The sequence below is a fragment of the Corvus brachyrhynchos genome, unplaced genomic scaffold, assembly GCF_000691975.1.
Source record: "Corvus brachyrhynchos isolate BGI_N302 unplaced genomic scaffold, ASM69197v1 scaffold239, whole genome shotgun sequence".
NCBI classification, from domain to species: Eukaryota; Metazoa; Chordata; class Aves; order Passeriformes; family Corvidae; genus Corvus; species Corvus brachyrhynchos.
Window position 1 is genome coordinate 2,160,655 of NW_008246057.1, and position 25,101 is coordinate 2,185,755.

At 38.2% G+C, this 25,101-nt stretch overlaps 1 protein-coding gene across 4 annotated transcripts in view; it reads right to left on the bottom strand.

Moving 5' to 3' along the window:
- Positions 1 to 1,244: 1,244 nt before the first annotated feature.
- Positions 1,245 to 25,101, bottom strand: part of ORC5 (origin recognition complex subunit 5) — a 68,795-nt gene continuing 44,938 nt past the window's right edge. For 2 of the 4 annotated variants that reach the window (XM_017746006.1, XM_008642514.2), the window contains 2 exons: positions 9,834 to 9,946; positions 1,245 to 6,314 (listed from right to left, as the gene is read on the bottom strand). In XM_017746006.1, coding sequence (XP_017601495.1) covers positions 6,269 to 6,314; positions 9,834 to 9,946 — 159 coding nt within the window. In that variant the 3' untranslated portion in view covers positions 1,245 to 6,268. Of the gene's footprint in view, positions 6,315 to 9,833; positions 9,947 to 25,101 lie in introns of those variants that run through there. The other 2 variants (XM_017746004.1, XR_001865754.1) reach the window with 2 other exon arrangements.

Sequence of the window (25,101 nt, forward strand, 5' to 3'; positions counted from 1 at the left end):
GAGCCCATGCTGACAGAGAGGAAGCTCCCATCCCCAGGAGGCAGGAGCTACAGGTTTGTTTACATCACTGGAGAAATCGTGTACTTGTCTTTGGTTGTTCTTCTTATTTTCTCTGAAATTCCCAAATCTCAGCATGACACTGTTCCCAGAAGTTTGAGCAGGACTCCCAGCTATTTGTTTTTTCTAATGACTTGCATCCTTAAGAAATAATCAAAAACAGCATAGAAAATGTAAATGTAAGGAAATGGGATGGGTATTCATTCAGCCATGCAGCTGGAATCCAGGAACTGCTGTAATTGCACACAAATAACATAATTTGCCTCCCTCGTAGATGTTTTTGCTTATTCACATCATGTCTTTCTTTTTCAGGGCTGTTGCTGAAGTTCCTATACCCTGCAAGATGAAACAACCACTTTCTGCTGTTGCCATCCCAAGCCTGAGATGTTGAGTTGCCCTAGGATAGCAACACCAGGGCTGGCATCCAGGGCATCACAGAGCAGGGCACTTGCTTCCCCACACAAACTGCTGGCACAGGTGGGAGCTCTCAGTGCACTGGGTGCAATGGCAGAGGAAGAAAAAACAGCAGCTGGGACTGTACTGATAGAAATGGGGTAGAGGGAGAAACAGCATCACCATAAATACTGTAAAAACTCTTTAACTAAAGAGAATCAATGCAAACAGCACGAATATAACCAAGGCTTTTGCCGTGAGAGCTGTAAACGACTTTGCTCTCCATCACCATCTCTCAGGTATGTTCTTCCTTTGCTGGATTTTGTAGAAACATGCTCCCTCATCTGGCAAGGCTGTCTTGATGAGAGGTTATTTATGTTACACTTGGCTATTCTCTCTTCAGAACTATTCTGATTCGGTATTTAGGAGGTGCCTATGTGAGAACTCTCATTACCTACGTGAAGACACAGGAAGTGCTCAGCTGCTAAACTACCAAGGCATAAGCTCCAGGAAAGCCTGCTAGCACAGCTCTATTTCCCAGCCCTCCCAGCCCTGTTTTATTCCTCTGCTCAACTATCTGAACAAAGTACATGAAATAATGTGCAGCACATATTTTCCTGAACAAGAATCACATGCAGAAAAGAAACTATTTGCATATGAGAAATGCTGTTCTGTAGAAAACCTGTATGTGCCAGGAAAATGGAACATATGTGCTGAATGAATTTAGGCAAAGCTGCACCTCTGCTGTGCTGCTTAAGAAAAATCACATTTACTACATCAGTCCAACACTGACATGGGCTTTTCATCAGCATTTAATCAAAACTGAACAAATATGAAATATGAACACTGAGTACAAGATGACAATACAGCATTCATGGTTCAACACACTGCACCAGGTTTTGGAAAAGGACCTCGCTGAAGCCGAACACCTGCCCTCAAGTACACAACAGATCCCTCTCCAAATATTCAAACAAGTCCTGGCAGGACAGAAGGCAGTATGTGGCAACAGGTTAGTTGAAAAAAGCACAGCTGCAACATGGGGGGACAGACAGCCCACAGCAGCCTTCCTGCTCTGCTCACTTGTGGGGGATCCCCAGGGAGATGTCAAGCCCAGGAGCTGGCTGTGCTTCTGGTGCGGATCTCTGCAAGAACCATTTCAAAAAATAACATGGAATTGTAGTGGGAGGGTAGAGGAAGAACAGAGAGGAATACAGAAGTCTGGTAGAGTTCTGGATATTTCAAAACATCAAATGTGTCAAAAGGGCAAGTTTATCCACAACTTCATCTCAGAGGAAAGCCCAGCCTGTTTCCCTACTGGAGTTGCCCAGATGCCTACCCAAACGGTAGGCAGTGAACATGTATTTTCTTTCAGTACTTTGCTCCCTGGTGGTGCTAACTCCCTTGGAAGAGCTGTAGAGCAAAGCCTTTTTGGCAACTGCAACACACCAATGGAAATGATTTATTACCAAATGTAGTTTGAACCAAATGAAAGAAATAGTTAGGGATACTTCTGCTGCTTTAGAAAAATGGAGTGGTCACCGGCAGAGGAGGAGTACAACACACTAGAACACTTCAAACATTCAGTCTGCCTGTGGTACTTCGGACATCATGTTCTCACTCTAAGACTCCCTGCTTACAGTCAGACATTCACTTGCTCAGCAGCATGGAAACACCTCCATCCATGGGCTGCTTGACAGCGTTGGTCTTACTTTAACACCGTACTTCTGAGCTTCAGACACCTGCGTGGAGACTGGGCTATCCAAATACATGACTGATATATTGCTAATGTCCAGTAACAAGCAGTATGATGATATTTTTCAATTTTTTGTTTTGCACAGACACTGCCATTGTGCTGTGGCTTTTTAAAGACAAGTTTTCAGGAAAACATGAATACAGTCATAATAAGGATTGTACTTCTGCAGTTTCAACTCTGCTGGCATACACAAAATTTCTGTGTTGTTTTCAGATTTATCCTTTAAATGGTTTAAATAAACATGCACAAAAATAAAGAATCAAGAAGTTACCCTCCTCTGAGTATTGTACAGTTTATTCAAATCAGGCTGTTCATAGAAAAAGATGTCATAGAGAAGCTGAGATAAAAAACACAGTTTTTGCTATTAATCTCCCATTCAATTTTCTAGTGGAGCCATTCCAGTATCTACAAACACATAAAAATTTTGTATTGTCTATGATTAGACTTGCTAATCAAGCTGTATCTTTATCCCAATACATATTTACCAGCAATGATAAGGCTCTTTTGTAAGTTATGCCATCCTGTCATTGAGAAAACTGGAGAAGTTACTTCACCTCCGGCAGGATTCACTTCTGGATGCAGTATATCTTCTGTTCCTCAACTGTCTGGGCTGACCAGAACACACAGTATGCCAGCCTCCAGGCAGCCCTCAAGAACGTGCCATTTCTCACTCTTCGCTGCCATCTCTGCCAGTACAGGCGCAGAGGGAATATCTACTCCTGAGATACTTAACTGGGTACATTTTGCTCAGAGGTCACAGACATGTAGTATCTTCTATATTCTTGCTGGAAATCCAGTCTTCCACACTATTCTCCTGGCATGGCTGGCAGTTCCAGTTATGAGAGGAAAACAGTACCTGAATGATCTTGTCAAAATGGTACTTGGTGGATATTGGAACAATTTCACCAATGGCAAGAATGAATGTATTTTTACATAGTGTATAGAAGCATCAGAACTCAAAAGGTACTGAAATAAAAAAACGTATTTCTTTAATTCACCCCAAATGAGAGCCAACAGCTACAGGAATTGTTACAGTAGAAGCAGCAGGTTCTGTGAGAACCAGAGTAAGACAAATCACTGTCCAAGAAGAGTGAATCGACTACTGTATTACATCTGGATGCAGCCTTGCAAGCCTTTTTAGAAAATAAAATCTCCATGTTATGTGCATGAAAATGCAGCTGTTGATGAAGTCAGAGCTGTTCAAGGGCACTAATCTCTTCACAACTGATGATAGCTTCATTTCTTTTTCCATTACTTTCTCCTTGTAAGAACAAGCCCCAGCTCCTGGTAATGTCTAGATCAGCCACTGGAGACAAGCACTGTAAGTCTGTAATGTTTACAATACTATAACGCTTTGTGATTTGGGAATTATGAAAAAAATTGGGTATTTTTAAAAATATATACTGCAGCACTAAGGTACTGAAGGATTTCTGATTAAACTGTCTTGCTCTACCTTGTTTGCACAGTTCTTAAAACCACCTGTAGAAGAGGTGAAATCCTGGCCTGGGGAGGCTGAAGGAGGCCACACCTCATCCATGAAAATGGGGTCTCAGAACAGAATATTGCTAAGGCATCTAGTAAGAAACTCAGCAGTAATTTATAAACTCATTGACATGGCTATATAGAAATATTTCTAGTTTGTCAGAATAAATCCTACTATTCATCATCAGCGTAGTTATAGCCTACATCAATCATCTGCACTTCAGTCACCTTGTTCATTCTCATACTCTGCTGATTCAGCTTTAAATTTTATTTCACTGATAAGAGTCTTTCAGAAAGGTCAAAAAAAGTGTCTTCAAAGTAAGGAGAGTGGTTCTGTCTAATGGATCCTCAGTTAACTGCTCCTTCTCTAGTTAACCTCATTTCAGTCAAATTAACCACATTCCACAAACTTAGTATCCTTATTCTTTGGATTTACACTGGAAATAATCACCAATACATAAGGCTAGTATAGAAGAAATTAGATTAAAAAAGTATCAGCAACACCAAGTTTTCTCACTGCTTAATTTCTAGGACCCTTATTTTATGTCTAATTTGTGCTCCAAATTTGGAGCTGAAGGGTTTTGAGGGTCTGGTCTATTTGGTGGGAATGATTTGGGTTGTTGAAAACGAAGTTTTGTGACTCAAGTATTGTAGTACTTAACAAATCATTATCAGTCCCATCACATTTCATGTATCAAATTCTTATCCAGATCAAAAATTACAAAACCCCTATGATCTACTGCTACTGTTTCACATGGACTAGTTCACATATGAATACCTCAAAACTTATTTCCACTACAGACTGCAGCCCCAGGCAGTCATACAGGAGATCCATGAGAGCTGAGCTCAGCCCAGCACTAGCTCCAGGATAGAAGGGCACTGTAAAGTTTAGCCCAAAGTTCACATTATGGGCATTTTTATAAGTAAAAACAAAAGCAGGTAGTAAACATTTTTGAAACAGGCTATGTGTTTACATCCAAGCACTTCAGTAAGTGTGACAAATGTTGCCACCTCATGGACAGGTGCAGGGTTTGATCCAGCTCAGCGGTAGGAAGGAAAACAGATCACGGAGATGACTCATCGCTGCCCTTTCACACTCCCCTGAGGAAGGAAGCCAGAGCTTGGCCAGAAGGATACTTTTGTCACTTGGGTCTGAATCCAGAAGTATGGCTACGTATCCACAATTGGGGGGGGAAAAAAAGAAAACAACAAAAAAAGAAAACATAAAAACAAATAAAGGAAAAAAAAAAGAGAAACAAAAAAGAGTAAAGACTACACATGCTCAGGGTATTTGACCATTTCTAATATAAGAGCCAGGGGGAAAGACTAATGATTTTTCCTTGAAAAAAACATAATGTTCAACTTAGGACCTGGCATCGTCTTTTACTGTCAAACAGTCAAAGGGGAGCACTCAAGAGTAAAACATCTGAGTAACAGGCTGTGGGACCTGGAGTTTTCATGAGGGTTACAGAAATCTTCAGATTCATGAAGATAATAACCTTCAACTGGATTAGGGGATTTTAAAGCTCCAAAAGTTGAGAATCTTCTACTGGTAAGCTGCAACTGTAGTGTATTCTATCAGGTATTTCCAAGGATAAAGTTTTATGTTACAATATCACATTGGTTATTCACTATTCCACCTCTTTTGGGGAACTGCTGCAGAAAAACCCTGTCACCTGTTGAATTTCTCCCTTTCTGATGAAAAGGCAGCTGTGCCATCCTCCTCTTCAGGACAGAGGCTGTTACAAAAGCCATTACATGGTGTGTATCTTAAAAGTACATTAATTCCACACAGCACTATAATTAGCACTTCATGTAACTGGATGAGCATAAAAGGACCATAAAATGTTAAAGCAAAAATAAAACATTTCAAGTTTGAGAAAGGGGTAAAACTTTAAGAATATATTTTTTTTTTAAAATAGAGCTTTGTAAAAATAGATTCATAGTCAACATTTATGAATGGTCTGAAAAAGACAGTATGGTGACTAATTGGGAGTTTCCTATCATCGTGATCTCCATATAACAGGGTAACACTGCCTACATACTACTGAGGAGAAAGAAGAATTTGTACCAGCTTGATTTTTAAATATGTTCTTATGTTTATTATACTTTGCTACTCCACTGTCTTAAAATGGTGGCCTCAGGAAAAGCTGCTTTGGCAGGCAATTGCAAAGATTCCTGTGGAGAGGAAGTGAAAAGACTGGGCATACAAACAACGGCTGCTGCCATGTTCAAAGCACTGGGGAGAGTTCATAGAGCAAAATGCAGTCCTAAGTAAATGGGTTTCAGGCAATTTCAGTGTTAAGATAACATCATTAAGAGTAGAACAGATTGTGCTCAAACCCTGCTGTTTATAATTAACACATTGCTTCCAAATACTCCAGGGTCCCTGGTAAATAGTCCTCTGCTCAGATCCACCCAGACCAATCAGAGTATTTTCATCGGGTTCCATGCTGGGCCAGCACCTGTTTGGACAAATCCAAAAGAGCCAAAATACTCTTCTTTCTGGCTAGCTAAGTAGAGAGATGAACACAGCTTGCCTTAGTCATTGTCACAGTGTCCATATGGCTGTGAAGCTTGTTTTCACAAGAAATCGTACAAGTACTTTATTATGTCGAAGTTCACGGTCCTATAAACAAAAACACAGTATATTAGAGCAATCTTCTTAACAGTGCTAAGACTTTAACCTGTTTGGAGACAGCACATGCGGGACATTCTGTACAATCAAAATCAAGCGATTCCCCAAAAGAAATGCAAGCAAGGATTAATGAATTTTTAATTTCTCTCATTATTTACAGTACCTCTCTTCTGATTATTTAAACTTCGTAAAATTCTAGAAAAGAAATGTAGCAACTTCCTAGTAAAGAAAGGAAGACTCTTATTCCGTAATTAAACAGTAAAAATATATCAATATTAATAAGATTTTCATATGGCAAACTTGATGCTCTACTTGGTGATGCAAAGCAACAACCTTTTATGCTATTAGTGGTTTTGTTCATCTTCAAACCACCTGTTTTAGCATGTACTATGAAACTCCTTCATCTGTACTCATTTGCAGTCCGCATTCTTTCAGTCTTGACCGTAGTTGACCTATGTTCACAGCTAAATTTGAAAAATCCAAGAATGCCACTCAATGGGATAGAAGATTTTAAATGTACACTTTTGTACTTTAATGGCATGCAAAATAAAATAGCAGTAGAATAAAACATGTAATTATTTTTTTGTCTCTAAACTCATTCTTCTATACAATCTAACACTCAGACTTTAGGGTTTACTGTTTGAATAAATAATGCAAATTACTGCATATAATGACAAGTATAAAATTAAAAGGGTGTTTTTTAAAGTATTTAGTGATGCAAAAATAACTGCTAACAATACTAAGTGAGATTAGCTAGCTGAATTCTTATTTGCTGGACTACAATAATTTAATATTCTCTGTTCATGCATCAGCCTGTAACCCACTTTTCAAAAAGTTTTTATAAAACATTGTATTGGACAGAGAAAAAGTTTAGAAATCCCCAATACGCATAACAGAAAATACTGTGTTGGAGTCTATTTAATAATCCAGTGACAAATTTAAAGACACTAACTGCCCCTGTTAGACTTGCATGACATTGTGTCACTCAAAAAAAGTGCTTTAATTACAAGGCTTTCCACAGAAACAAAATCATACACACTAACAAATGCTGACCTTATCAACTAAATGAAACAGAATTGTTCTGTCATAACAACTGGGTTTATTATAGACTCTGAAAAGATCCATTACATTCAATAAACACTAAGAGAGCCCTACTTCGGCTAGAGAAAAATGTATGAACTTAGATTTGAAGTTCTTAAAACAGAAATTATTTCTAACCAAGAAACATTGAACTTTACCTTCAGCTAAATGTTTAACTACTATGTGGTAAAAAACATGGAAATATTTCCACAGTGACTGAATATATGCCCAGAATAGAGCCGCACATTAAGTTCTGCAGTAATAAAGATTGTGCACTTCAGCAGTTACCACATTAAAAGCTACCAGGAAGAGACATAAGTTTTTTACTCTTTTCCAAAAACAGGTGGCTTTTTTTTTCAATGCAAACTTTACTTTTGCTTAAAAAACACAGAAAATGAAATGACAATCTGAACAGCTTGAATGGGGGTGGGGAGGAAAAGAGCATCATTTTCTGGCCCATTCTTTGCACTCCTCAGCCTTCCATTAGGAAATATGCTGGAGTAACAAGGCTGAGATGGTAACAAGGCTGAGGTATCTGAAGATTTTAGTGACTAACAAACTTATTTTAGTACTATTGCAGTTAACAGAGAAAGAAGAATCAGAAGATGGGCTGCTTATTTGATATGTATTTTGGCTGAAATTCCAAAGTAGTTCCTCCTCTGTGACAAATACAACCAAGACTACTGCACAGATAGAAAATGAAATTTCTTAAAGCACAGAAGATCAGGCCCTCATCCTATAGCTCGTAGCCCCACCCAGAGAAGAGAGAAGCTCATTTATTGTGAGTTCATGAAACCTTGTCTTTTTACGGATCATCCTCCTTTAAGATTAAATAAATACTGTGGGCTGAAAAATGTATTTTAATAAAAATTGTAACAAATGAACAAAGCAAGATTTTAAAAAAAGGAGAAACAGGAGAAAAGCAGAGCAGGCCAACTTTAAAATCTATCAGGTCATTTAAATAGCCCTATTTAGGCAGCAAATAAACACCTGCAAACTACTTGGAGGAGGAGAAAAAAAGAACTGCTTTCTTCCTCATAATGTGTAGGAAAAATCAGTTTGGATACATGTATGTGTAAATACATACATATATATACACATACACACACATCAGACCTAAAGGAAAGCAAGCCAAAACACTATACCATGCACTGAGGTTCGCAACGACAGTGTCTCTGACAACTACTTTCTCCAGTAAGCGTGAGCTGCATAACACAAGTTTTGATCCCGTTTTCTGGCCGTCTCTACCTTCCAGCAACTTTAATGGAATCATTGAAACTTCTAAGGATGTCAAAGTTGCAAGGGCTGTCATTTCAAGTATCCCAATTCAAGGATACATCCAATGTATAACTGTATACACAACGATCCATGTTGCTGAGCAGATGGTCTGCTGTACTTGGTTCCAGGGGGAGCTTTTTCAGGGCATCACTCACAAGTGACTTTACTGCTGGGAACAGCAAACTGACATAGCAAAGCTGTGGAGGTCCTGGCAGTGTGGTCCGGCCAGACCTGAGCCAAAGTTTCATTCTATGGCCTGTTCAACTGAAAATTGAAATTAGTGTATCTGTTGCATTTACTGACAAGGCTACTGGACACTTGTTAGCTCAGGAGAGCAACGTGTGCACTGAGATTATGGAATACAGTCTACACCTCAGGTTCCTCTACAGTCTCACGTTACAGAGCAAAGTCAGCCTTGAGAACGTTTCTCCTCTTTGATACACGTCATTTCTGGGCTCTGTTCTGGTTATTGACTGTTTATCCAAGACTTGCTAATAAGGTAGCAGCAACAGGTATGAGGTAATGCTGGTGGCATTCGATAAAATACAAGACATAGGCCTGATTGTTGCCTTTATATTGCCTGTATTTCTGTCTGCAAATTATTGCCATCTCTCCTGATAGATCTGGAATTGTTCTCAGACTTCACAACTGAAGGCTCTGGATAAACAAAGATGCTGACATACCTACACCCACTTACTGAATTAGCTTGTATCAATCACAGATCACACAAGATAGTCTATGTGCAAGAATTCTTATAACCTATGTAGTTTCTATATCATGCACAACACTGTTAAGAACCAAACATAATTTCAGATTCAAATACCATAAATGTGCTTTTTGGTAATGAAATGGACTGACATTTTAGAGCACCATTTTCACATGAAGCCCCTGACCTTTATTAAGCACAAAGACAGTATGTTACTGTAACACATACTGCCACTGTAAGATAAATCTTTTTCAAAACAGGAATGGACTATACTTACCTTGGGTACAACATTTCTCATAAATAACATGACTTATTCAGTCATTCTTAGGAAACATCTACAGGTTTTCTATTCTGGTCTGCAAAGAGCTATAGACTGAGCAAATACTTGGTTTGAAGTCTCTTTCAAGTCAGCACATGCAATAGTAAATGAACTCTAACAGGCTCACCGGGCAATAGCTCTGATGAAGTCCAGAGATACAGTACATTTGTATCGGGGTCCATCAAGCTGGTCATTCTGGCCAACCATGGATAACAGCTGCAGTGTCACAAGAGAGGTGATCTATGGACAAGAGTGATGTTAGTAATTTTTGTTAACATGAACAGAAGTGGCCAATTTCTTGCATTTTTTTTTTTTTTACATTTGGCATAATTCCCATTTTTCTCTGGAAAGTCACTCCTACTTGCTCATTGTTCACTTCCACATAGTTCTGCAGCTAGAAAACCCAGGAATGTACATACATCTTGCCATTACATTTTCAGCAGTAGCAGTAAGAGACACAGGCTAAACCCTTCATCCTTCCTATCAAAAGTTATCCTGCAGTTTTTATCAGAGGAACAGGTATAATAGGCATGAGTTAAGCATTTTCCAAATCTCTGCCTGATAATCAGGAAGGACTAAGATTTTCTTGCCTTTATCCCTGAAGATCACCTTTTGAACTTTCCCACTCAAAGTTGGATATTCCTGTGCCAGATCATACCACATTTTGAACAGATGGATGTATCACTCTACTCCAGATAAAACAGAATTTGAAGGTTGGAAAGAAAAGGCTGGAAGATTGTATGCTTGAAAAGAGCAGGGCCTGAGTTGAGAGAAATTTGCCTACAAACACACATACAGTGTCTTGACAGAGCCATTGATTATTTTACCAAAATAGCAACGTACCAGCATACTTTTTCACTGTCTTTGTTCTTCCAGTGATGGCTGCAGTACCACTGAAGTGCAGTCGTGGGGTGTCACCACTGAAAACATTCTGATTCAGGAAGAGACACCATAGTGATTCCATTGTCTCCTTATCTCCTCCCAGATACCACGGAAAGAAAGAGGTAAAAGCAGAATTTTTTTCCCTGGCCTTTGCAATAGATGCCACTGACAATGCAGGGCAACGAGGCTACATTCTGTGACAAACTGGTATCTGGCCACAGGTCTCATTTTCAAAGAGCCAGCCAGCCATGACCTACTTCTGAGTAATGATAATAGGACAGTAAGGAATTTCTCAAGAATAAGTGTATCAGGAAAGAAAAGTGACAGTTCAAATGTTCAAGGAAGCACATTTCTATAAAAAGCATCAGCAAGTTCTTGCCAGTATCAATTAAAAAAATAATCCTAACTCAGTAATAACCCTGCTCTTTGCTGAAAGTACACTTGGTTTTCAATCTGTGACAGTGCTTGTAGGAGGTAGGAATAATATAATATATAAAAATGACGCCTACCTGTGGAGAATAGAAAAAAATATGGTACCCAAGAATGAGGCAATTTTTTTAACAGCCTGCACTTAACTTTCTTTCATATGGCATGAGACAACAATAGTTTGGATGCCATAATTCTGCAAAGTCTTTGGAGTTTGACTAAGGAATGCTGGCCTACACATAGTCCCAAAGACAAATTCCATTTACTTAATGCAGATATGTAAATTACATTATTTATCAAATTCTAGCATTGACAAAATTTAAGAAAATTTAATTCCGTATATGGCAAATGGCTCAAATTCCAGTTCATTAATCACTTTGCACATATCACTGGACTGAGATAAACCTCAAATTTGTTAGGTTTTTATATTCTTAAAATACTCATGAGCTTGAAAGCACATTTTTCTCCTTTCTTCATTCAACAAAGTCCATATTCAGTCAGTGAATAAGCATTATGGAACCTGCTGTAACAATTGCACCTGGTGCATCAATACTGGCAAATCACTTCTGCACTACATACTTACAGCTGGTCTCGCATTCAGAAATCACCAAATGAAGGAACAGCAGGAGCATTCCTTAAAGTTTCTCTTGACCACAGCAAACGTCTGCACAGTTTGGAGCTGGACCCATATCAGTTTTATGTGGGATGTAAAAGTGACCTTGCTGCTGCATTACAAATGCTCCAGCAATACTTCAACAAATACTGCATTTTCTTTTCCGACTAGCACCAAATGCTCTGTGTGTAACATGAGGTCAGCAATGTAAAACTCCTTACTAAAGGCTGACTCAAGAAATCTGAACTAGCATCAGAGTGGACACAAAGTTTCATTAATGTTCTTGACTCAAGACATTAACTCTAAAGACTCAATATAGAATATTACAAGATAAATGAAACTATTGATCATCAGAGTAACAAACTTATTTAGGAAACTGCAACCTTTTACTTACTTCTTTCACAATACTTTAGTTTAATAAATGTCATCACAGGGAAGTAAGTGCTGAAACAACCAAGTCCTGACCCTGAGACCACTTAAAAAGACAGCTGTAGAGAGAACTGCCATTTTCAACGCATGTAGGCAAGAAACAGTCTTATCTCCAAAGAGGCTCAGTAGAGACAAAGAACATATATCTAAGGGGACTAAGTAGGGGCCAGCTTTCCTACAGACAGCGAAATGTTAGAAGCTAAAATACCTAACTTGTTAGTATTTGGAGTAGAATTTAACATGCAGTAGTTACAGATGCCTAGCTTGTATATGGAGAAAGCCAGAGATCTCCCAAGGATAAGTCCAAAAGCCTGCCTGCTGAGGGGGCAGCAGCCTGGAGCTTTGTTTGCACAGCTTTTTCAGTGGGTTCAGGGAGAATCAAAACCAGCAAGGGAATTCTGTCACCCCCAAGCAAAGACTTCTTCATTTTTTCTTGCTTTATACAATATAGCAGGAGGGTTCTGCTGCTGAGTCAGCCACAGAAATGGACAAGACACCTATTTTGTGCAATAAATTGCCTTGTTTGAAAAGACTGAACTGTGGTAGATGGGGAATTATTAAGCTCCTCTAATATTCTGTGCTGAACCTAGACCAAATAAATAAAAGATGACTGTCTTCACCAAACGGTTCAGAAGTGACACAGAAGGTCCAAATCCCTTCTGACGCAACAGGCTTGAGCACCTCTGCTGAATGTCTGACAGCTAACTGGGGTGGGGGCAAAGGAAGAAGGAAGAAAAAGCCATGTACGGTGTTAAATCATCTCCAAACCTAACTTGTTCTCTGTTTCTGAAGCTGAGCTATTTTGCATAAAATTGCAATCATACAGTCTCTCTCTGTGCCCACCTAAGGCATTCACCAGGTAAAGCAGAATATAATGGAATGAACTGGGTTTAAGGCTGTATCTGTAGCAAAATTATAAAATTCACCAATGTTCCTGTCCTGTTAACTCTTTAAGTTTTAGGTGCCACCTATAACTTAAGCACTGAAAAACAATTACTACTTCAAAAGTTCAGGTGGTGTAAACTTTGGAGGCAATATGTTCTTAAATTAAGACACATCAAAAGTTTGAAACACAGATGGGAAAAATATGTATGCAATACCAAACTAATTGTACTTCTTAGCCAAAAATACACCACTGCTTTTGAAAGATTTAACTTTTTTTTTTTTTTAATATCATGGGTACAGTGGCTCCATTTCATTATCACAAAAGCTTGAGAAGAAAACATCTGGCATGAACAGACTAGAAACAAGCCAGAAAAACTGTGTGGGTGATAGAAGAAAGAACATTTATTGAGAATCTTTTGAACAAAAGAAATTACAGTTGGAAGAAATATTCTAGAATTATTTGTAAAATTACTTAAATTGGTGATGATTTAATACTAGCAAAATTTAATAATTAAATGAAATTTTCTACAGGAATAACAAGAAAATCTGAAAAAAAACCCCTTACTGATCTGAAAGATGTAGAGAAACAGGTTTCACTGGTATGTTTAAAAATAAATGATGATGGAACTTGCTTTGAAATATATTTGTGTGAGAAACCTGCTGCTGAAATCTTGGATCCAAGGTGAAAATAATCATAAAAACACAGCAGACAATTGTTCCCAGAAGGAAATGACCACTCAGACTGCTTCTGGAGATTCATTGGTCAAACACAGATATTGAAACCTCTGGAAAAAATAAGCAACCCACGAGCCATCCTTCAAGGCAGCTTTTTCCTATCAGCCTGGACTAACAGATGGGCCTTGCATAATTCCCCAAACAGACACAAAGACTGGCTTTGTGAACACATGGCTGCGTGGAAGTGAGAAGGATTCCAGAAGCAAGGGCTGTCTGCTGAGAAAGGCTGAGCTCTTCCCAAGGACACCACTAGAAGCCAGGAAATATTCACTGAGGTATAAAACATGAGCAGAATGAGAACCCATGACACAGGGAAACACATGGTTAGTTTGGATAAGCAATGACAGACTATCACAGGAAAGAGTCTGGACAAAGTGTGGGACATACCTCAAATCCATAGGATAAAACTAAACAGAGAAAATGATGCTGGTTATTTGGGGTGGGGAGGAAGCTGTTTCCTCAGAGATATGATTGAAATTTCACCAAGTGTGCATTTTAAACTGGACTGAAAAATATTAATGAAAGGAGGAACAATTTCAAACTGGCAGAAATATACTAGATGATCTGTGTGGTTTTTTTCATCTCCACAGTTTATAATATTCAATTATCTTGCCCAAGATGTAACATTAACTCTTCAGTCTGGCTTACTGTCACACACAGATTTTGAACGTCAAACCTATCAAGAAACAAAGAACTTTCGATACTCGCACCACCAGACAAGGATACTATATTCTTTCACAATCACATGAATGGTGCTTTGCAGCACCATCATCCCATGACTCTCAAAGCCAGCGCACTTGCTCAAAACCTACCACTGCCAGGAGTCACATTCGGGCACACGGTAAAACCTCTGCTATGCAACAAGGCACTTTGGAACACCCGATGCCATTTACAAAATACATTTCAGTCAAAATGACTGTGCAATACTCTCCTGGAGTTAAATTCAATGACCCTAGTACAAATTATGTGAGCATAAAAAAACCTGCTCAAAATTATTTCTATGAAAATTATAGCCAGAGTAAGCTCATATGTCAGCCTCGTTTAAAAAGCTCATATAGAAAGATAACCATAGAACGTTACAACAATACATATTTAAGAGAGCAATTGATCAAAATTGTTTTTATAAAAATTATTAAAAATAAATCAACATTTTTCTGAATGCTTGTACAAAACAATCAGGTTTTGATACTGAATTATGTTTTGTACAAGGCTTTTAATGCATGAAAAAAACACAACAGGAGGCACACCCCTCCAGACTACTTAGAGCCTTCCAGCCTGCAGTTAAAACATTCATTACTAAGTGCTTCAGCTAGTTATTTTACCTTTATCTCATATTAAAGCAATCCAACTCTACTTTTAAACTACATTATGAACACAGTCAAAACGTTTTTGATATTAACAGAGGCACCAACAGACCCAGCCACAGCCTCAGCGCTGCTCCACAGACAGCACCCTGTGCCCCTCCCTTTGGTGACACACACGTAGGTGGCTGTGCAGGATGCCATGGGTCAAAAACACAGTGACCCAGCCTGCTTTGCAGTTTCTTTTATGAATGTTTGCATTTGATGTCTTTCTTTGCCCCATATTAGTTTGGGATTTTTTATGTTTCTGTCACATAAGTATTATTTCATTATTTTGTGTTGAGTCTCCAGGACCTTGATTTCGTTTCACTCAAGGCAAATCTATGTGATTTACAGATTTAAACAAGTGACTCCATTCACTTTTTCAAAGCTTCATCATATCAGTGGTTCAGTCATCAAGACGGACAAAACTTCCTTTAGTCTCTAAAAGACAATCCAGAAGAAATGCTTATTTACTCTCAAGTACATGACCTTGAATTTCTTGCTGTTAAACCCATTCAGTTTGTATCCTACCCACCACCTCAAAGATTTTTCTTGTATCTCTTCAGAACAGAAAAGTTTACTAAGCCCAAGGCATGTAACATTGAATTTTATCAGAAAATTCTGGTTTTTACTCTACAGGTCATTAGAACCATTCCCACACAATATTTTCTCCATTGTATAATCACTGTTCACCACCTCTGCCTTATTCTACTTGGTCTTACCTTTTGTGACCCATTTACACAAAATGACGTGAAGAAACTGCCAATTTCACACACTTACTCAAGGGATAAATGTGCATATTTTGCTTTTTCCCTTTTCCCCTCCTCTTTCTGCAACACTCCACCCCCCTCTCCTGTCTTTCAAACCACAGAACATCTTTCTGCATAGTAGAAGCTGCCTTATCTCTAGACTATTCTCCTGTAATTGGCTTCCCTCGTGGCTTTTCTCTTCAATCTCAAGAGAAGCAAATGTATTTTCCTACTTCAAGAAGACACTTCCTACCCTTGTTCTATTCATATTTTAGTATACTTTCTCTTCAATTAGCAGTCTGTCTTCTAGGGTTTGTTTAGTGACTCTGATTAGCTGCAAATCTTGACTCATCAGTGCAGCTTCCTTTCAAATCTCCTCTGTACTTTCTCATTACCTCTACTCCTCACATCTTCTCTTCCCAAAAACGCTATTAAAAACCACCAAAACCTACCACAGTTTTTCTAAAATGGGGACACTGAATCAAGATCCAGGAATCATCTCAGGAAACCAAATATAAAGCAAACAAGAAACCCAGAAGGAACTATTCTTCATCCAAAGTTGTAGTTAATCTGTAACACACTTTGCCTCTGAAAATTCAGTGCAGTGGTAGAGAGTTTTGTGGAGTTTAGACTGGGAATGTACTGGGTACATTCATGGAAGCAAATACAACCATGGGATGCTGAATGCAAAGACCATCATCTCCGTGGCAAGCATTTAAGCCACAGGTAATAAGAAGCTGTAATGTATACAGACTATGCTTATCCGCTGCTTTCTGGTCTTAAATTTTTCCTACTCATTTGATATTACTTAGAAGTAGTCAGACATTTACTGTCTAAGAAGTAAAACAGTGGGTAAGCCCACTTTTGGTCTGACTTAATGTGTCTGTTATGATGCATTCATCAGAGATAAAGTATATCATCTGCATCTTCTACATCCTACCACTGTTTCCCCTTTTAATCTTCTCTTGGGCCTCTGCAAGGGCTCTCTCACTACTAATTACTGTATTCTCCCCATACTTTGCAGTCTTTTTAAAAACAGAAAACCCCTCATGATGAAAATCCAGCTTCCCCCGCCATCTTCTGAAAAGCTTCACAGTATCTCGAAAGCATTTGCACAGATTAGCCTTGCCCACTCATTGTTACAGTAACATCACTTTTTAAAAGCAGTTCAATAATTTATTCATTTGGGAACTATTATTAAAGAAATCTTTCAAAGTGTTAATGAATTTGCTTTCTCTTCATTATTTTTATTCAATATAGAAATTAAGAAAAAGCCCTTTTTTTTTTTTCCTCTCAGCACATTTACTTAAGCGTTAATCAATTTGCCTAATAAGAAGGAAAATAAAAGGCAGTTCCACAACACTCTTTGCCTCGCTCTGCTCATCAGCTTTAAAAAGAAGTATAAAAACTCTACAGAGTGATGCATGGATAAATCAGTATTTCTGAGTCAGTTCCCTCACTTTGAGGATCAATTAAAGTACTTCATAACAGCATGAAAGGCATGCTAAAAATTTGCTTAATGTGGTATTTTCTGAAAGGATCAAATTATTTTCTGTACCTGAGGATTATTTGGAAATATTTTCAGAATTTTGTTAAGACCCCTGGAAGTGATGACAGGAGTTACTTACGATACTCAAACCCAAGATCTGAATGTATTTGCAATCTGTTGGAGATGTGTACATCTAATTTACTCCATAACAACCTGGAAACACATAACTCCTAAGTAGAAGGACTACAGATACAAATTACAGACAGCTAATTCAAAAGTACTCCCTTTTCTAGCTCTTACTTCCAAAATCTGAGAAATCAAAGATGGTAACAGATGGTCAAAGGAACACCTGGGGAACGATGTTTACAGTTAATTTGATTACTTAAGTCAGATAGCTTCATAAAGTGGACACCAGAAAAAGGCTGGCTATTTTTCAAGGCACAGGCAATAGCCAATAGAAGTATCCTTCTGCCATACCTTCATTCACTTTTGCAACAGAGGTCTCAGGTTCCAAGCAGACTTTTTTACAAGATAAGGAAAGCAACACAAAGCCTGTTTTCCAGAAGCAAACCTGCATGCAACTGACCAAGCTTATAACTTTAATTCCCCAAATGTAGAAAATTTTGCCTTTTCCCCCCCCCTTCATTTATTACATCTGTCCCACAAATGGCAACATTTCTAGATATTGTAAGTCAAGTTCTATTAAGAACAGAAGAACGGTAATGTTAGAAATACTACCCCGTACCTGTGATACTGATAGGACTTGATATATTTACAGAAGGCCCCTAAATTTTTAATGCTATTTCAGTAAATTATAGAACTGTGTACACAGTTACCAGCCTTCTACTGCTATATGAAGAATTTCTGTTTGTAAACACAGTTTTGCATGAAAAAATAATTCAAGCAATTAGGATTTCAAACCTGTCCTGAGGATAAAAATTTTGTATTTGGCAAGAGCAGAAATAATGAAATTAAAAGAGATTGCTCAGAATCAGATGTTGTCTCCTAAGTCTAAACTACTTTGCTTTCTCCAAGAAAAAAAAAGATATTCAACGTGTCTTAACTACAGTATATTTTTGGATGATTACGATAATTAAGTGTTTAAAGAGTATTGATCCAAATATTGTATAAAGAAACAAGACACTAAGAATTCTTTAATTAAAATAACCACTCCAGGAATATTTGACCCAAATACTTCTGGAATACAGAACTCAGGCATTTCAACCACAAGAATAGAAAAATAGTAAAATACACTGTAGTCCCAAATGGGAGTCTGCTCTGAAAAATAACAATTTAAAAATGCATTGATTTTAAATCTTGAGACTGTTAAAACAGATTTTTAGAGACCCTCCACAGCAGCATGCTGCTTCTCAACTACTCACAGGACGCAGAGGTTCTATAATAGGAATAAATAGTAACAAAACCAAAATAGAAACAACTTGTATCAATCACTTAAATGTGTAAGCATATCATATGGGTACAAAATAAAGATACTCCCTGGCTCAATCTGCTGTCTCTTGAAAAGACCAGCAAAGGATGCTTAGGGAAGTATGTAATAAAATTGTAAGCAAGAAAAATTTCCCAACATACTGGGTCCTAGTGTTCTTAACTTCAGCAACTTTGGTAATTAGGTATAAAATTGTTCATACATGGGGATCTGACCAGTTGAAACATGACATTTCATGCTCTTCTTGTAATGTCAAACTGGAGCTAAAAAACATTGCTGATTTGTGTAGTTACTGCACTCATCAACACATTGGAAGAGAAATTTATTATAAGGCTGCACACCAAGAGATTAGAAGCAACAAAACTGCCTAGCTCTCAGCAATATATGGCAGTGAGTAATACTAGGTTTTATGCCATCAAACAGAGGAAAAGAAAAAAATCCTCAAACACCTGATTTACTTTCATCTAAGACAGCAATTAGAATTTGATTTGGTAAGTCATGTCGGATCCTGGATAAACCAACAGCTACAAAGTTCTTGTACAACAGCAACTGCGACAAACTGTTACACTTCTGTTTGGAACACTTAGCTAACAAAATCAGGACATTTAAGTTCAACACATTCCTGCACCTTTGTTTACAGGTACCCTTAAGGAGAGCAGACAAAACACCAAGGCTGAATGCAAGTTCCAGGTTGGCCGACTGTCACCACGCAGCACAAGGGAACAGGGGACTCTGCAAAGTCGTAGGAAATGGGAACATCTGGAATCTTCCCTCTCTGAGCTTGCCAGGAAAGCAAATAGCCTCATGGAGAATATTATATTCTTCGTCAGTAAATCTACAGCATTTGGTTTCCACCAGAAGGAAGGGAAAGACCAAGATGAAGACTGTCACTCAGGAATTCCTCTAGATGCTTGATAACAAATAAAACAAGCCCCACTGCAACAGCACAAGGTGATGGTTGTAATCTACACTGAGAAGTGTTGTTTTCATTAAAGAAATGTATAAGTTTAGATATGCTACAATAGAAGCTATAAATTTATAACATCCATTTCTAGAGAAAGCAAAGTTTTCAGCCAACCATGAATTGAAAAGTCATAAAATATTAAAAATCTAGGTTCAATGACCCATTAAATATGTTAGATGCAACTTCAAAAGATATCTATAAATATCCTTATATCCCTTGCATAGATATCCTACAAAGCGGTCATAACTACCAGTTTTTCATCTCTTATTCAGTTATACTTGGTTTTATCAGATAAAAAGCATGAAATATCATCTGTCAGCATGACACATCATCTGTCAGCAATTAACTGTAAATCAAAAAACTGTGTTCTTCTAACACAACACTTGTTTTTTATGCAGTTTCCATCACCCTTTAAGGCAACTGTGAAATTCTGCTAGTTATGCCATGTAGCACTTAGCTTTTCTAACCTGGAAAATAGTTTCTCACACTCTTATTTGGCAAGCATGTAAGTTGGGTAAAAACCTTACAGCCAACCACAGCAACCAATGAACTAGTGAACCAGTATGCTGCCACACCCATCAACAAGGCTGGTCAATGGATTAGACAAAGGATATGTGGGAAGCGAATACCTGCTAAAGGGAAGCATTTCTTACTAACAGTATGTAGTCAGTATCTCTCCAGCCTTCATAGCATTCAAGGATAATTCTGCTATTTAGATGGACAGAAACATTCAAAGTCACAACCACTCCACAGAGTCCTAAAAACATCTTGCTATATATACATTGTCTTAAAATTTGTCTAGTTAGCAAACATCGACTATACAGCTCCTACATCATTGCAAATCATTTATGGGGCAGAGTCAAAACGTGCTGCACAAGGCATTTTCCATGTCTTTCAGGAGTGGAGTCGGGAAGGCATGTGGTGACTGCAGTGGTGGTTACAGTAACTTCTGGGGCAAAACACTCCAAGGAGCTCAGCAGGGGCTTCCCAGAGTCAGTGAAACCCAACAGAGAGCAGAAAGATCCAGCAGGACCTGGCAGCTCTTGTGAGGGAGGCTGACATGGGGAGGGTGATGCCAGAGCACCTGAGGGAGACTGGAAGAGCTCTAGGGAGCACGAGTGACCAGGAGCACAGTGAAAAGGGTGGGCAAGCAGGACAGACAGGATGGGGCACAGCAGAAGGATGTGGAGGGGCAGTTTATGCATCATTTCCTGTAGGCAGGACACGCAGGAGAGTGCAGCCACGTTCCCGGCTCCTGAGTCTCAGCGGGGACCTTATCACCCTCTACAGCTGCCTGAAAGGAGTTTGAAGCCAGGTGGGGACTGGCCTCTTGTCCCAGGCAAACAGTGAGAGGACAAGGGGAAATGGCCTTATGTTGCACCAGGGAAGGTTGAGGTTGGACATCAAGAAGAATGTCTTCACTGAAAAGGTGGTCAGGCATCAGGCTGCCCAGGGAGGTGTTTGAGTCACCATCCCTGGAAGTGCTCAAGAAATCACTGGACAAGACACTTAGTGCTATAATTTAGTTGTCATGGTGGTGTTCAGTCAAAGCTTGGACTTGATGAGCTTGGAGGTCTTTTCCAAGCTTAATGATTCCATGATTCAAAAAGCATTAAAGAACCTCCACAAGGCATCCTATCTTAGTTTCAGTGGAACATAGTGTAGTCAAGGAACAATTTCTCACGCTTCCATGACTAACGAACTTATTTCTTTTTGCAGCTGATAGTTGTGATAGCCACTCTATTTTGTGAATAATCATTGTGTCAAGATTTCTCAGTAATATTCAGTAATTATAAATCTGGAAGTTTTGAACATTAAAATTAAATCACTTTAAAATAGGTTAATCCTCCAAAAGTACTATACTGATCACCAAACTGAAAAACCCATACAAGAGATCAATAGAAAGGTGTGAAAAAACAGGACAGAATCAAGCAAGCAATGAAGTCTTTTGATCTCAACAGATTAAAAAGTCACCTCATACTAAAATGCCTACTGTAGTGAGAAAACGCAGGAGAAAAACAAAACTGAACAAAGAGAAGCAGTTATGACTGGCAAAGACACTATTAGGGCCTGATGAAAAGCTACCTGTCATTCCAATCAACTGTTATATCTGAACATTTTCCCACCTCTTGGAAGCCTTTCACACAAGCTTTACATAACGGGCATGTAGCTCCCATGGTTATTTTCTGGAACCTCTTCAGTAAGCAGAAACAGAAGTATTGCTCAAGGATATTTTAAAATGTCCATTGCAGAACCTGCATTGCAGTCAATAAATGTTAAAAAGAACACCTATCAAAGAACCAGCTGGTCAGAAAGTGTTGCTGTAAGTCTGCTACTCCTCAGTAAGAGAAGCTCAAGCAGCAGAGACCAAAATATTGTGTAGGGTATGCTCTGGTTCTAAACACACACCCTGGGCGCCTGTCCCTCTGCCACCGAAGACTCAGACCTGCTTTTTAAGAAGTTCTCAACACATCTTGTCCAAGGTGACACAGTAACACAGGCAAGGTGTTACTGTCAGGAGCTGGTTATTGGCTCAGGACACACAGACCATTCCTCTGAGCTGCCAGGCAGTCTGCACCCACCTAATGGCTGCGTTCAATTTTACAACCAGATCTTGCACATCTTGTCCTGCAGAAGCACTATGTGTTGTTAAAAGCTGACTAATTTTATCTGGAAAGTGCATCAAAACTTTGTCATCTCAAGAAAATTTTAAGACACAATTCTGCACTTAAAAACAGAGAAAAGAAAAAGGTTCCATACAAAGACTTTTCTGACTCTAAAACTGTTCTCATTTATTTTGTAACAGAGAAATTGTGCAATATAAATGTTACCATGGTAACAACTCACTTTATTGAACAAGAGAGAAAATAATTATCCCAAACCTGCATATCATGCAAGCACATGCAGTAAATTTAATGCTGCCCATTTTTCCCCTCGCTATTTTTCTTCTTGCAAAGAAAAATAGATTTTGAATTTATACATTATAGCAAGCCAGGCATCATTTTGCCTGTCCCTCCCACTTCTTTGTATATTTTACATCTCTTGAGTGCATGATGTGAAGGACCCAGTTACTTAGGAAAAGAAAAAGGGATTAATGAATCAGAAATGCTCTTCCCCCTCCTGAGTGAAGTACAGAAGACTCCTATGTAAATGCTTCATGCATTTAAAAAAAATGAAGCCCTAAGGCAAGCACAGCACATGCTTAGTATTCACTCAGTATACTTAAACAGGAACCCTTAGTTTATAGAAAAACCAAAAGTTATTCATCTCTATACATAAATTAAACCTGATTTTACTGTTCTGTCCAAATATTTCCTGTGATATTGTACTTGTAAACATATAGTTATATTTCATATACAAGGGACAGCAATATTTTCAGAAGAACTGCATGGATTTAGCCATACAAATCCAATTAATCTCAATAGAACTTCTATGGCTAAATCCCTGTGCTCAGCTTTGACATTTTAGAAGCAGTGGGGGAGGTTTTTCAAGGAGTGAATATGTATTATACAAAACTCAGTTTTCTCAGAAATAAAATACCATGTAGATACTTAGAAATATCAAAAAACATTTATGTGATTCTGTCAAGAAAATCACATTCTTAGGAAAGTAGGCAAGGATTTCCACAAAACTCTTATTTTACAAAAAATAACAGTATTATCCTGCAGCCTATGAGATAAAACTAATCACATATATACATTAGTTGGATAAATTATTCTTATTTTACCTCCAGTTTTGATCTTTTTACTTCATTTGCAGTGCATCTGCCTCTCTCATATGAAATTCGTTAAAGAACGAATTTAATCTAGTGTTCACAGTTGGAAGATGCATTTGGGATGCATAAAATTCATGTTTTTAAAAGATCACTTTAAAGAAGTGACTTAGAAGTGCTGTTTAGAAAGACAATCTTATTTGTCACCACCTTCCTCACTTTTTTTTTGGTTTATTTACAGTCCTAAACAAGTTAGAGAGTTTAAGAATAGAAAAAAAACTACACTCAACCAACTTCAGCAACAAGGAATGCAGCTAATTTTGACTATCTATTAGAAGATATCTTCAGGTACTAGAAAAAATTTATGCGTATACACATTAATGCACACACACAATACAGGCTGTGCAAAATCTTAAATCACTAAGTTGTCTTCTTCATGGAACTGGAACTCTCCAAATCATCCAAAGGTAACATATCCTCGTAGAGAACTCTTTCTGGAACATAGGCTGTAATGGTATGTCCCTCATAAATACACACACACTTATAGTACCGAGTATATTTAATACCTCCCTATGAAGCTCTTACAGAAAATAAAAATGTAATTCCAGTAGCTGAACTAGTAAAACTTACAATTCCATATAAAAAAAGCTACTCTTAGGTGCCTTCTCCCTTCCCCTAAAGCCCTCAACAATCAGTACCATTTCAGTTCCTAAACCAAATACCACTAGAGATGCATGTTTCCCATACAGCAGTTGAACAGTTACATCCCAAGACTCTTGCAACTGTAGAAGTGATATAAATAATGTTTCCTTTTATGATAATGTAGATTTTGCATTTGCCAGTAGTTTTTGTATGGAAACCTTTTTTTTTCCAGTTCAAGTATAAATCATACAGATGCAGTGGAGACATTTTTTGTTTGTTTTTGTTCAAGAAGAAAAAGTAAGTGACCATTTGGGAATTAGCTGGACATATAAAGTATTTAACAAGACACTAAACAATTAGGATAAATTCACCTAATACAAGCCGTCATGCTGCTGCATATTCTATCTGTACATGAATTGGTTAGCTAGCTGCTCACAGGAAAGCCTAGCCCACATGCTAAATGAGAAGTTTTATTTAAAGCTTGTTGTATTTCAAATTAATAATGACCATTGCGGTACTGGATCCTCAAATCACACTTTTTGCCTGAACTGCATGATAAAGTTAGTACTTCATAAAAAACTAAAGCCATCAGAAGCAGAAACATTGCTAAAGCATTTTTCTGTAATGGTGTGTTCTGAAGGCCTTGTAACTGGACAACAAATTCATAAAAGCAACAGCATGTTACAAAAAAATATACATTATTGTTGGGGAAGATGAAACAGGAAAGCCTTAAATATGATTGCCTGACAAAAGATTTTGGGAATACAAAAACTATAAGCGACATCAAAATGAAGGCCACCTTTGAGATACCAAGTCTTAGTTACTGAACAACTGGAAAACAATGGTATTGCCGACTGAAGGTAATCCCCTCTTGATTGAAAAATACCCTCTGCTTGCAGGCAGGTCCAAGGGTCAGAGCAGACCCTACTAGCTCAGCAGAAGGGGTCCAAAGAGTAGTTTTTAGGAGTTAAGATGTAACACTCTATGGTAATATAACAATTCTTATAGGCTGTATGTAAATGCTATAGGATTTGTATCTTGTATTAGATTGGTTAGTGAAAATTAGAATATTCAGTACA